Genomic DNA, 13,924 nt, shown 5'->3' with positions numbered 1-13,924 from the left:
TTGGGCCACACCTACCTAGAGAGTGACATCAGTTCAGAAATACAATAAATTTTACTAAAGGTATTTACTAGCACTACCAGTAATGCTTAAAAATCTTACCTACCTCTGACAATTGAGTTGTCTTATTTTATATCAGTTACCCTTATCTTCATTGGCTAAGACTTTAAAATTATTGCAAATAATTCAATTATTACAATTATTTTAAACACTAGGAAACAATCAATGGTAAATTGAGTTATACTGAAAATTCTCCAAAGAAGTCTCAAAAAAGATACTCATCTCAAAAATCTTCATCATTCTCACCAATTCTGCTTCAGAAGATCTAATTATTGCTTTTTTTTTTTTTACTAATCAAGGTTAACATCATAGATTCCCATGGATTTTCACTAAATCTCATGGGATGGAAGAGAGAACTTGCTACATTAACTAAATTAAGGGATGCATTTGGAGAAACACAAGCATGACCATTGCATGTGGTCTTGACCAAAGTCAGGAGCCTATTTCACTTACATGATGAGAGGGATGGCGATGGGAAGTCAACCAGAAGCCCAAATGTGTGAACTTTTTTGCTTAAATTGTCACAGCGGTCAGTACTAGGGCCTCATCTAAAACACATCCCTCTCAATTAGCTCCCTGATGACATAACTATTCAAAATGGTGCTGCAGTAGTATTTGAAGTAAAATTAAATGACCCTCTGAGCTTTCCTTTGATAGAATACAGCACTCTTCAGTGACTTTTAGGCTATGGATGGTGCTGCTCAACCCTGGAAAGTTGCAGACTTAAACAGAGAGTCAGAGTTCAACATGGAAATTAGAATATATAAAATATATAATATATATAAAAAATATAAAAATAAAATAAAAGCTGTTTACAGATGTGTGAAGCTTACAGAAAAATCATGTGAAATACCTTTGCTAATAGTGGACAGTTAAAAATGACCCAAGTAAGAAAGCAAATTTGTGTTATACAGGGAAATGGAAGAAATCAAAGAGATGATGTAGCTCTTGTATTTACATTGTACAGGAAGAAGGTCTTAACATCAGAGAGGTGTGGCTTCATTTATCGGTTTGCAAAGCTCACAAAGGTTGCTTAGAATGACAAAAGTTCCTTGAGATAAAAAATTGTGGATGAAGAGGCCTCGTAACCATCACCACATGGGTGGAATGCAAATACACAGTCTGGGCTGTCCTATGACCTCTGCATTCCAGAGAAGAGTTTTGGGTGCACAGTGCTATGGGAAATCAGAGCAGCAGCAAAATTTCCCTATTTCAGCAATTATTCAGCAAGAATATCCCTGTTTGAGAAAACAGCTAACATGATATACCAAAAAATTACACTATCTTAATTATCTTCAGACTACTCTTCCCTGCCTTATTCACCTTCCTATATAAATTTCTGAGTTTCTAGCAGTCTTTCCACTAGCAATAGCAAATACCCATTTTCATTATAAGAACTGGCTTCAGTGGTCATATGAACTCTTTGTTTGTTCATGTGAATGCCCTGCAATGAACCAGGAAACTTGTCAAAAAATAGGTGATCATAAAATCATTGCTGTCTAAATAAACATGTCAGCCCAGTTTAGTAAAAATTGGAACAGAACAAAACCCAGTCTAGCAGATGTGAAAAGGTGTTTTTGTTCAGGATCCCTCAAAGACAAAATGGAAGGTTGGTTTTAGTTTTAGTTTTAGTCTTAGTCCGTCATAATAAGTGGGTAAAATGGTAAATTCTATAAACCCCACAGCATGGAGGGGCCAACTTCAGACAATATTGATATTGCCTATTAACCTAAGTTATGTTTCTAGTCAATGGGGACAAAAAGGTGTTTCCAGGCATTTCTTCAGAGTCTGACAGCTGACTAACATACATTCTCTGCAGAGGTGATACTTGTCTCCAAAGCAGTCTTGGCTCCCAATGTGCCTGAAACTAGTAATGCGTATTTCACATTGGTCCTTCCCCTGATGAGGAAACCATGACATAGCCTAAAGAAACAGAAACTAAGGCCTGTGTTTTAACCTCTTCCATCCCAAATAAATCACACTGTACATCTTGGAGTGGGATTATCTCTCCTGGCATCAAGGTTTGAGCATTTGCAGCCAGATTTTGTGTTAGAAAAAGAGGACATGGGAGGGATGCAGCTGAGGGGTCCAAACAGCATCTTCTACAGACTTCCACGACCGATGCTGTTCTAATACCAGGCAGGGGCTCTCTTGAGGTATTGTAAATACCTCATTCCAGCTGCTCTTCGAAAAGACTTCCGTTAAGACGTAGGGCCCAGTTTTCACCTTACAAAGCTCATTAGCCAGCCCTGTCACCCACACACCTTGGACTACTGAGATTTTGTGTAACTTCTTCACTGCTGTTTCAAAGAAGACACAAATGTCAGCAAGGGTGTGATTCCCTTTGCATTGGCAAGAGAGAACTGCTTGTCAGGATGACAGATAAAGCCACTGGAAAAGCCTGTATTTCTCTCAGGTTAGCCTCCCTTCCCTCAGGTTAGTCTCCCTTCCCGTCCCCAAGAAAAAAGAAATAGCCCGTTACCTTACTATGGGTAAATGTTAAAAGTAATCTGAGCATAAGAGATGAAATAGATTATTCCTCTTTTAGAGAACAGATAGCTTGAATGAAGAGTGGTGGGAGCCCTGTCCTAGCTAGTCTGGAGGAAGCAAGCCCTGACATGAGCTGTGCCAAGGGAAGGAAAAGCAGTCATATCTCCAAGGATGCTGGAGACACAGGCTCATCTGAGATGCATCTCCCAGAGCACCTGCCAGCACTGAAATGTAATGACTCAGCTGAATTCTGCCTAGAATTAAAAGGATGAAAGCCTGACAACACTTTTGAATCACACCACACTTGATGCTCACCTTATTGTACAAAGAGTTGTGACTGTAAGGGCTATAAGGATTCTCATGAACATCACACGTGATAGAAGACAAGTGGCTGAAAGGTCCAGGGTTTAGACAGTCAGCGAGGGAGACGGACGGAGGACGCAAAGGGGACTTAGTTGGAGGGATCAGTTTAGTTGGATACAGAGGGTGTAGGAGAGAAGTCTCCTATGAAAAAAAGAAAAGTAAACAGAAGCAGATTAATGAATGCAAAAAAAAAGCTTTGGACAGAAAGCAAAGTGCTTGTCTTGCACCTTTTTTACATTTCATAGGGCTTGATGATTAACTAGGAAATATAACTCTACCTTCATGCCAATACAATTGCTCTACAATAAGCACTTTCACTGGCATGAAAGTACACACACAAAAACCTGCTGTAGATGTCCCATTAAACCAGTTATGCTTTGGCTGGGGTCCAGTGCTTCTCCTTCTTGCAGCTCAACTGACGTTCAAGTGACAGAGAAGGAAAGCCCAGAAGGATCTTGTGATAGGATAAAATGGCCCCATTTTGGGACATTTTCTGAGAGAGTGGATTGGAAGCAAAACCAATCTGAAAACAGTGTCTGCGAGGTACAAAAGAAAGTCTGCCTTGCCTATATACTAGCAGGAGCACTTCAGGCTTTTTAACAAGACTCTAACAAGATTTTTCAGCCATTTAAGAGTTAAACCAGTGAAGGTACACACACTATACATGTTACTACTGCAAGTTGTCAGCAGTTAATAGTGTTGCTGGTTAAAAAAACCCAATACATATGTGCTTTTTGCACCTAAAGGATAAAATTCTTTAAAAAAATTGATTTTAAAAAGATTTGGTAAAGAGTCAAGGAGGCATACCCAGCTTTTGGCAAAAATCGTGCTTAGGTTTTGTCAAGGCCATTGTCACAAACATCCCAAATTCTCACCCGCTTGGCTGGCTAAGTGTAGACCAGAAACTCCCCTGCGCACTTTGAGCTCAAGACCAAGAAAATTTGTGAGGAGCTGTGATTAGTTCCAGCAGAAGCTAATGCATCACCCACCGAAAGAGTGAGCATGAGCAAACGAGCGGATAAGAGCCCTGCATTGGCGAGAGCGGCTGGGAGGGCACCAGCCAGCCACCGCTTCACACCGACTTTGCCTCCTGCCGCTCCTCCTCAGAGACACCAGCCCTACTTCTAGTAATGATAACACTTGGCAAACTGGCCTCACAGCTTCATGCCAAGTGTAACTAATATCTCTTTAGTTCATCCTTATCTTGCTCTTATTAATGACAAAGGAGCCTATGTACATTCTTGTCAATAAATATTTGCAAGCGCATTAATTCTCTACCATATATTATGAGTTGTTTTCATATTACTATGTAACAAAATGCCCTATTTTTTCCCCAGAAAAGATTGTTTCCCCAGTTTCAACTGAAAATTTTCATGAAGCTGTCACTTCCAGTATATTTTATGGTGCTTTGTTGAACAAATTGGAGCATACTTGCAAAATTTCTGAAATATTACTGAAATGTACTAAGCAAGAGGAAAAAAATTCTTTCTCATGAAGGGGAAATTGTCATCTCCAGTAAGGGCATCTAAAAATGTGGGAAGCTTAATACTGTCATATCGGAACCTCAGAAATACTACACTCTGTAACAAGTTTTGGATGGGGGATATCCACTGAATAGCCAGTGCTACAAGTTGTATATGTCCTCTGGAGAAAAAAAAAAAAAAAAAAGAAAAGAAAAAGAAAGAAGGCAGCATAAGCTAATATGAGAAAAAGCCAAAATAAAATGGCGTTTTTCCCTGGTTTGTTAATTTGATTGGCACACCAGTGTTAATCTATATACAGTGTACCCAGAACACAGATAAGAAGAGCTATCCGTGAGCTGAGCTACATCCTTTCCAGATGATCTTTACTAATTTAGAAATCTCTTTTTGTCTCCATCCATTACCTTGAATTATCTGCATGAGAACAGCTGCCTGTTAAAGCAAAAATTACTATTTTTTTACAAGGGAAATGGCCTTTTCCACACGGGGACATTCCTTAATGAAATGAAAAGCAAACAAGCTACTCTCTGTTGTGCAAAAAAACGTGTTCAACACAGGGACGTGAAGCTGAAGGTCAGCAGTTACGGCTGGCTGCATCATTATGTCTCAAACTGAATGTCACCCACATAGTCACCAGTGCTCAGTGTCACACTGGGAGGTTTGGCAGGGAGGGAAGGTACTGCAGAGGTCTAAGAAAAATCAAGAGAGAAGTTGTTAAAGCTGATGCCATCCGGAACTTCTTCTAGTCTACCGTCCTGAAAGATGCATCCTGAAAGGGTCTGTCCTTTCAAGATGGGCTGGGTGAAGGAGGGACAGCAACGTCACCTAGGGAGGGTGTTGTTGGCAATGAAAGAAAGGAAAAGAAAATGCAGAGAGATGGAGAGAACAGAAATGTAAGAGCTGAGCCTCCCAGCAGGACTGGGAAAATCTCCAAAGAAAACCAGAGAAAATCAGTAACAGTATGAGCAGTTTTGCCCTCAGCCACGCTAGATGCCTGCTAAGTTCTTGTTTGAGGACAAGTGGACTAGCACCGGCTCTTCCGCAGAAAGCCGAAAGCCTAGCTGCTAGTCTCCTAGTTTTAATCCACAGTTCTCACATCCCATGAAAGCAGTCAATTCACCTGGCTTGGGGGTAATACTGGTGGGAACACCTCCCAGTCTTTGAAAGCCAGCCACTGTGCAGCCAAAAATGCTAACTACTGAGGGCAGGTGACGAGGGAGAACAAGTGTCCTTATAGGCTAACAACCCCGGGGTTAGAGACCGCCACGGCAATTTTCAAGCTGTTGTCTGGGCACCGAGCCCAGCTCCACAGGCAGTGCTGCAGCCCTCTTACAGGCACTAAAATGCCTCAGGAGAGTTTCACAGATGCTGTAAGATTGTGAACATCCTCATGTGGGCACCCAAGTCTCCTCCACTCACAGGGGACTCATATTGGCACCATAAACCTACTCCGAGAGGCAAGAGCTGAAATCATAAGCATGTGCTGTCATGTTCAGCGCTTTAGTGTTTTCCCCAGATCTGGCTATTATCGTACTATTAATTGTTGTATTAGACCACCACTAGAATCATATGGCCATTTCTCACACAAACAAAACCAGTTTCTATTAAGTCAGTGAATCCATCTGAATACAGCTCTAAGTACTTCCTTTTTCAGAACAAAGATGTCTTAATAGAGATCTCCCAAAACAACAAGTATTTTACAGGAACTTGTGGTATTTCTTAGGTTAGGATAATAATACCAATTTATCAATACTTTAAAGCATATGACATTGTTCTTTTAAATAAAGGAAGCAAAACTGAACATATTCATTGTGAAAGTAACTTTTCCATCTCTCAAAGTCAGTGCACTCTTTGTTTAGTTCATTTTAATACATAGCTCTTATATAAAATAATTTTGGCTTTTGTTATAAGAACCACATTTATTCATGGACTTATTACATTCTCAGTACTTCAGTAATATGTACCGTAGTAATTTGTAAGGTGTAAGTTGATTGGTTTTCACAATTAGCTTCAAATGTCAGAAAGCTTCAGACTATGGCAATAACCCCAGGTTTGTATTTGCCTGAAAATACAAAGTTTGGTGATTGCATCACTTCTTCATCAGCAGAACTACAGCCAGCAGAATCAGTGCCCAGCCCTGATGAAAGGGAGGTATCAGCTGGCCCTGCCTTTGCAGAGAGGGCCCGCTGGGGTGGCCTAGGCCAGAAGTTCTCTAGCAGCAGCTCCAGGTCAGCTCTCCTCTTCTTTCATCCCAGGTGAATGGCAGCACAGTGCCTTGGCATCAGAAGGGTTTCAGTAAGTTAAAGCATGAAAAACTCACTATGAACTCACCTGCAGTCTCTGAAGTCAAATACTCACTGTCAACCTCAAAAGTTCAGAGACAAATTATAAATCATCATTTTAATGCATTTTTTTTAGTATTTTACAGAAACTCTACATTCTGTAGGAACCTATAGAATGAGAAACCTTCTGATGCTACCAACATGTGTTGCTGGAACCCACTAACATTACAAATAAACCTTCCTCTGTTTGTAATGCTGCAGTACTCTTGAGAAATGCCAGGGTTGTCCTACAGTAAGTCAGAGCTATGGGGAGGAATGGAAAGAGCTAAAATGCAAATCTTAAAAAAATTCAGCTATAAAAGGAAGAAGAGAGGACTGCCATTGCTACAGTCTCTCTCTAATGTGACTGGAGAGGCATAGAAGTAAGAGAAATTCAATTAGCAAAGTATTTTATTCACATCGTGTCTGACGAAGACTATTGGCTTCATTTTACTACCCTCCAGATGGAAGATTCCGAACATACTGGACAGGTTAATAATAAGCTCCTACAGGGACATTCAGATTATGTATCGCAGTTAAGGTTTAATTCACAATAATGCGCACAAACACAAATGCACGAGAAAAGGCTGACAGAACCATTTATCCGGTGTTTCTCTGAGATAATGCCTCATACGGGTCAGCAAAGTTCAAGACGTGCTTTTGCAAAGTGATCCTACATCTTTATGCAGAGGTCTGTGAGAGAAGACAGCATTTTTGCTGCCCCATGGGCTGCCTGTTAATGGCCCTTGTGTGTGGTACAAGAGCTGTCCCCTCAAGCTGTGGAGGGACGTGAATACAAACCTGGGGAACTACGCATGGGCAGTAACACCGAAATTCACTGGGGCTCCTCTGCAGTCTCCCTTGGAGAGGGAAGGGTGAACCTTGCCCAGTCCTTGCTGTCCTCTTTAGAGAGGATTTGGGTCTGGACACCAATGGAGGAAGCGCTTCCTAGTAGATCCTATCCAGACACCTGCTTGACAGGGGAGCACAGGATTTCCACTTTCTTTTGTAGTGTTTCCTACAGCTATCACAAAAAGGTCCTCTCCTCAACATATAGGTTTTTAGATCACCAAAAAAAGTCCCTGTAGAAAGCCCAGCTGCCCATCTCCAGCCTGTAGACTGTCCTCCAGCAGCCAGGTGCCCCTCAGGAAATCATCTAAGATTATTCCATCGTCTTTAAGGAAACTAGCTGAAGTTATAAAATCCTTCAGAGTGAGTTACTCACCTGCTCAGTATCTTGATCACTGATTTCTTCAAGGTACTTTTTAAAAGGATTGGGTTGATAGGGTTCCTCCTTTTGCTGTGCACTCTTCCCTTTCACAAGCACAGGACGAATGACACCAGGTTTTGTCTTGACCCATAGCAAACCCAGGAGAAAAGAGATGGAAGAAAAATAAAATAAAATACTTCACAATTTACAGACTATTTGTTAGACAAGTCAATTCCAATGGGGTGTACTGACTAGATTTTTTAAAATTTTATTAATAACATATTTCACCACCAAAACTATTGAGGTATCATGCTGCCTGGCCTACTTTTAACACAGATTGCAGACAAAAATGGCAAAAGCTGTTTTTATGCACAGAGCCTCACCACGGACATCTGTTTCTTATTGACACAAAAATAGATGCTGGGCTGTCAGACTGTGGTTTGTGGGCTTTGCTGGCTGTTTTTGCTAACTGTTCAGGTGCATCTTGATAAGTTCATCAAGTCACACTTTATGCACAGCCACACATCTGCTTTCACACTGCAAATTCCTTTCTGGGCTACTCAAAACAGTAACTGTGAAACAAGGAAGGTCAACATGTGATGCTGTTAACTTACACCCAGGCAGCAACATGTTAGGGAAAAGTCTTTCTGCGGAATAATACCAGTGATCACATGCTGGATTTTGACAGTATCTTTAAGACTTCACTTGGAAAAATACATGTTTAGAGAATTTAATCAGCACAGATACCCCTCATTTCAGACAAATCAGATTATTTAATCAAGAAAAAATTTCCTGGTTAGCTACCAGCCAACCAAAAAATTGACTATCAACTTGTCAATTTAATACAGCTGTGATTTTCAGAATTCTTACAGTAAAGTCTGACATGATGGATTGTGGCATAAACTCTAAACAGAGGCTAGGGGATAATTTTAAAATAAACAACTTGTTCGGTAAGCAAAGAAAAAGATGAAAAAAGTGTACATTCTCACTGGAATTTGGTAAGAACTGAAGTCCTGGAGAAGTCTGTGATTGAATTTAAAAGTCAGTTATATTCTTCTCTGTTACAGCTACCCCACAGAAAATGGGCAGTCTTTGTCATAACTGATATAGATAACAACAGCACTGCTGCTGAGCTCCTTCTGTTGTTGCAGTCCAGAGGGGCAGCTTGCCCAGCTGGGACTGAGAAATAGGTGCTGTCACAGCTCCCCATCCACAGTATCCAGCAGGGTATAAAAATGCAGAGAAGAAACTTGATTCACTATTAGATTTATTTATAAGATTTAGATTATGTACATTTAATAACACCATGCTGCCTATTTACAAGAGCAATACCCTTACGGAGTCCGTCTGGAAACAAGAGAAGCTTACTGTGAAAGTAAGCTTAAAATGATGCAGCTGAGATTGCTGGATGTATCATGTAAACTGAGTTATGGATCACCTTAAAATAAGATCTGCAGGCATCTGGCAAGGACAGGGCAAGAGTGGTGCCCATCTGAGGGGAGGCTGCAGGAGGCAGGAGATGTCCCCATGTCTTGTGCTTCTGCCTCTGCCCTGGGAAAGGACAGAGCGGTGCCCAGAGGCTGAGTGGAAGGCGGCAGAGGCAGGAGGAGCACGACACACCTGGGAAGAGCAAGGCCCAGGCAGCAAAATATCTTCCCTTAGCTTTGCGTTTTATCCCCTCCCTCTTTTCCACAGGTTGGGGCCCTTTCATCTGCCTCATCAAATAAGAAGAAACATATTCAACTGAAAGCAAAAAATAAGCCATAAGGTGGTACTAACTTTTTTAAAAGACTAATGACTGCCAAGTTGCATTAAAAACTTAAACTTTTTCATTAAGATCAACTTATTGAAAGATACGGTGCTCATTTAATGAACTTACAGTTCATATTTCATGACTATTTCTTTGTAGGATTCACCATGAAATAATTATTTTCCTCTCCGAGATTTCTGAGAAGAGTTTCTAAAAGTAAAAGACTCCTGGCTTTCAACATAAAGGTAAATACAAAAATAAAAAGAAAGCTACAGTTGTTATCAAGTCATCATTATACAGACAAAGGACCTGTGGCCTTCTAGCACTCCTCCACACCATGTAACCACGCAATTAAAAGCCCATTGAGGTACCTGAAATCATCAAGGATAAGCTACTCTCCTTACATAGGAAGCCTCTTCCAAAAGCACACTGTAGAAATGCTTTTAAGGAAGCATTTTCTAAACAACATCGCGCGCTGAAGTGCTGACTGAGTCATGTGTTTATGTCTGACTCTGCTAACAGAGTGGCAGATATCAGCCAGCAACCAGAATTTCGAAAACTTTATTAGCTCCCTGACAAGTTATATAAAATCTTTGATCCAAAACTAAAAACTTGAACTCTTTCTTTGATAGCGGGTGGGACAATTGACACTGCTGAGAAACAAGCTAAGACTGTTTTGCCAAGGAAAGTGTTGGTCTTCCTACAACAGTACTGAAAAATGGTACTGGCTGTTATGGTAGCAATGGGCTGCCATCATATGGCTACAGCCCTATTAGCAAATTACACAGGGCTAAGACACAAGCTCCTGAGCTGACCCATAATTACTTCTACCGATTCAGTGCCAGGGTGCTCCCTGGCATGGTTTTGGCCCAGGTCAGCAAGTGCACAGTCAGACATAGGGGGATAGGCTGGGCCAGGGCACCTGTTGATAGGCAGTATGGACGTGTCCACCCTTCTTCAGGGACAGAACGTATTTTGGCTGTATGAAAATGAGCCTTGCATGATATTTGCCTCAAAAGTCCGAAGACTGAAATTCTCATCAGCAGGTGCATGGGCATGTTCACCTCTAATTTTTCCTTCTGTTATTATGACGCTGGCTGTCCCTGAGATCTTGCTGACAGTGGTGAGTAAGGTCCCAGCTGCAACCCCATTCCTCTCAGCAGAGGCCTAAAATCCTCTGAGTCCCATGTTTCTCCTATCCGAGTCACTATTGTTTCCCCTTATCCAGAGTATTTGGAGATCTCCAGTATGTAGGGCCAGATACCTCTTTGGTAACTAGTGATGACTGCAGTAACTCTTTGCAGTGCTCTGTGTCACTACACAGACGTTAAGCTGTTCTGGATAGCTGAACAGCTTTCCTGCAAACAAGAAAGTTGCCTCTTAATGTTTAACAAGGAATTAGCTTTTTACTATGTTTTCAATGCAGTGCTGTTTTGAAACAGCCTGTCTCTGAGACAGCCAGACAAATCATTAACAAAAAATATGACATGATCAGATAAAAATATATAACAAAATGGGAGAGCTAGCCTTGGGATAAAAGAGTTAGCTGCCCTCTTTCTTACCTTTCTGCTCTAGGTCCATCAGACCTCATTTGACAAATAGCAAGCACTGAGTCTATCTGTTCGCCTGCATAGCATTTATATCCAACTTTTCTGTACGAATAGTTTCTTGCAGTCTTTGAAGTCTTCTCCTTCAAATGGGATAACCAAAGAATTCCCTCATGGAGAGGAACCATTCCCAGACCTTTCTAACAAACTCCTTAGTTTTTAGGAAAGGGACCCTGGGGCAGATTGGGCAAGTATGCAACACAGCACGCCCCAGCCAATGCAGTCATCTTCTGTCAGCACTGAGAAGCCAGAGTCACCTGAGGAGCCTCTAAACGGTTGAGAGCACCTGCTTTCAGATAGTGAGCATCTGGCTCCCTTGTCATGAAGGATCATTGCAGTTTCCACTGTCAGCAAAAAGATGCTTTTAGCCCTAACAATACAAACAGAGATGCTTTGTTTAGTTGGACTGAGAAACACCTTATAATAGTACCCTTCTAGTTCTTTTCTGCCACAGATTAGACTTCACAAAGGGAAATATGTTATTGAATGTATTAGTTTATCTTTATTTTCCCCTGTAGAGGCCTTACACTTGCCAAAATCCAGTAAAACAATCCAGCCAGTGTGTCAGTCTACAATGAAGTTCTTCTTTAGTACATTTGAAGGTGTGAAGGCATATAACTATGGTTAAAAGGATTTCCTATTCCTCCAGCTAAATAGTAAATCATTCACATCACTGAAAAGCCTAGGAAGAAAGGATAATTATTTTCTCCACCTTCATGCTGTAGCAGCAGCAGGTTTTGCACCAGAGCAGCAAGAACAAAGACAGTCACCTGTTTGAAATTCAAGTTGTCTTTATTTTTTTTCATACTGAAATATTTGCATTTAAAGAAGCAGCTGAATTTTCAACAAGATGTCTGACAGTATACTGTATTATGATTTCCACTGACTCTCTGCTAAACTAAGCCAAAACTAAAATCAATGGATTTAGTTCTTTTCCATTCTACTCACAGTACAGGGATGAGTCCTTTCTTCAACAGCTGGAGAAAACAGACAGACCCACAATAAGAGTAATGTGAAGGAGGCATTCACCTCCGCTGCTGTTCTGGGATCAGCAGAGGAGCAAGCCTGCAAGTCTGGGACCAGCAAAGAGAGCAGGTTTGCCCAGGCACTGCTCGCTGCCCGGGCTGGTGGCAGGGAGGGGGATGAGGGCAAGCCCTTAGCACTGACGCTGCTCTCTGCTTCCCTCTCTGCTTCCTTCCCTTTCTTTAGGAAACCCTTTAAGCACATTTAAGTTCCCTTCACTCACATTTTCCTTTGGTATATCATTAAACTCTTTCATTTCCTACTTTGTTGTGTGATGGCTCTATATGGACCACTCCTCAGTATAACTGACACATTTCACTTCAGCAGTGCCTGCAATTTGGTGCTTGAGAAAGTATGGATATAGACCCATGGCAAGGCCTGCCTTCCAGAAGTCATTCATCAGTGCTCAAAGGCCATGAAATCATTTTAGGTGGACAGATGCACCCATGACCCCTGATTTTATGTTGGACCTGACAACTATGCTATATTTGATGCCATTCTGACCAGAAGTGGGTCTTAAAAGATGCTGAATCGAGTGCTAGTTTACCTTAAAGCAATCACGGTATAATTCTTGAGGTGTCGTATTCTCAAGCATGGTTTAATTTATTTCATGGAGCTTTGGGCTCAACAGATTTAAATGTAGGAAATACTGGTAATATATGTGTTTCAAAATGAATTAATTAGAGAAAAAATACTTCAAGCTGCCAAGTCACATCTAAAATACACCAGAACAAACTAAGCCATAGAAATATGTCTAGATATTAAATGAAACACTCCAGCTTTAACTCCTGGACTAGACCATGAGCATTGTTATCTACTTTTCTCTAATGCTTTTCTTCCTTCAAATGCTTGAACTCATCTTCTGTCCAGTCTCCAGTCCCTGCAACTCCTATCCACAATCCTTTTCATGCAAGAAACTGCACTGTGTTCTTTCTGTTACTGTCATTTAAACCTGCTCACAAAATGCAGAAATACCGTTCTGTATTTGCTCTAAATATATATGACTCCCCTCCAACTATTTTTGTATATAAATACATTTTGATAAATCCTTCCATTGCACACTTACTGAAATTGCACACAGCATTAAAATGTCTGATCCAAAAAAACCTAAGAAAATGGTACCAAGGTATGCAAGACTGGTCCCATGTGAATTTTGTCTTATTTGCTTAATATATAAAGAACAAATGATAATGGCAAAATTGTGTGTAGTGTTGGTGTGCTGGGTATGGCTTTGCACTTTGTTATCCTGAGTCATTCACAGCCATCTTTTAAAAGAGTAGAAAATCTGTTGACAAGAGTCACAGTGGCATGCCCAATGCTTCGCCTGTTCGTTGGATAGAAGTCACACAGCTGAGAGGTGTAGGTACAATAACTGGTCCCTGGTATAGCTGGTCAGAGATTCCACAAGAGGAGAAGTAATTAGCTGAATCACAAATCCTGCAAAATTTCTAAGTCAGAATGTTACTACTGAAGAATCATTCATCAGCAGAGATCACAGTGTGCTCAGAGACAACATTGCTGTCTGATCAAAAAACACACACAAGCATTCCACTGCTGTAATTTAAATATATAGATAAATAATTAAAATAGTTATAAAAAAAGAGAAAAAAAAATCAAAGGAG

The 13,924-nt window shown here is 40.9% G+C and overlaps 1 protein-coding gene across 6 annotated transcripts in view; it reads right to left on the bottom strand.

Annotated features, from left to right (window-relative positions):
- Positions 1 to 13,924, bottom strand: part of LOC115351109 (muscular LMNA interacting protein) — a 114,744-nt gene that overhangs the window by 21,735 nt on the left and 79,085 nt on the right. For 3 of the 6 annotated variants that reach the window (XM_030037496.1, XM_030037501.1, XM_030037502.1), the window contains 2 exons: positions 7,938 to 8,063; positions 2,863 to 3,051 (listed from right to left, as the gene is read on the bottom strand). In XM_030037496.1, coding sequence (XP_029893356.1) covers positions 2,863 to 3,051; positions 7,938 to 8,063 — 315 coding nt within the window. Of the gene's footprint in view, positions 1 to 2,862; positions 3,052 to 4,123; positions 6,666 to 7,937; positions 8,064 to 13,924 lie in introns of those variants that run through there. The other 3 variants (XM_030037497.1, XM_030037499.1, XM_030037498.2) reach the window with 2 other exon arrangements.

The sequence above is a fragment of the Aquila chrysaetos genome, chromosome 15 (assembly GCF_900496995.4).
Source record: "Aquila chrysaetos chrysaetos chromosome 15, bAquChr1.4, whole genome shotgun sequence".
In the NCBI taxonomy this organism is placed as follows: domain Eukaryota; kingdom Metazoa; phylum Chordata; class Aves; order Accipitriformes; family Accipitridae; genus Aquila; species Aquila chrysaetos.
The sequence above is the reverse complement of the archived record's forward strand: the minus strand, read 5'-3'. Positions and strand labels throughout refer to the sequence as shown.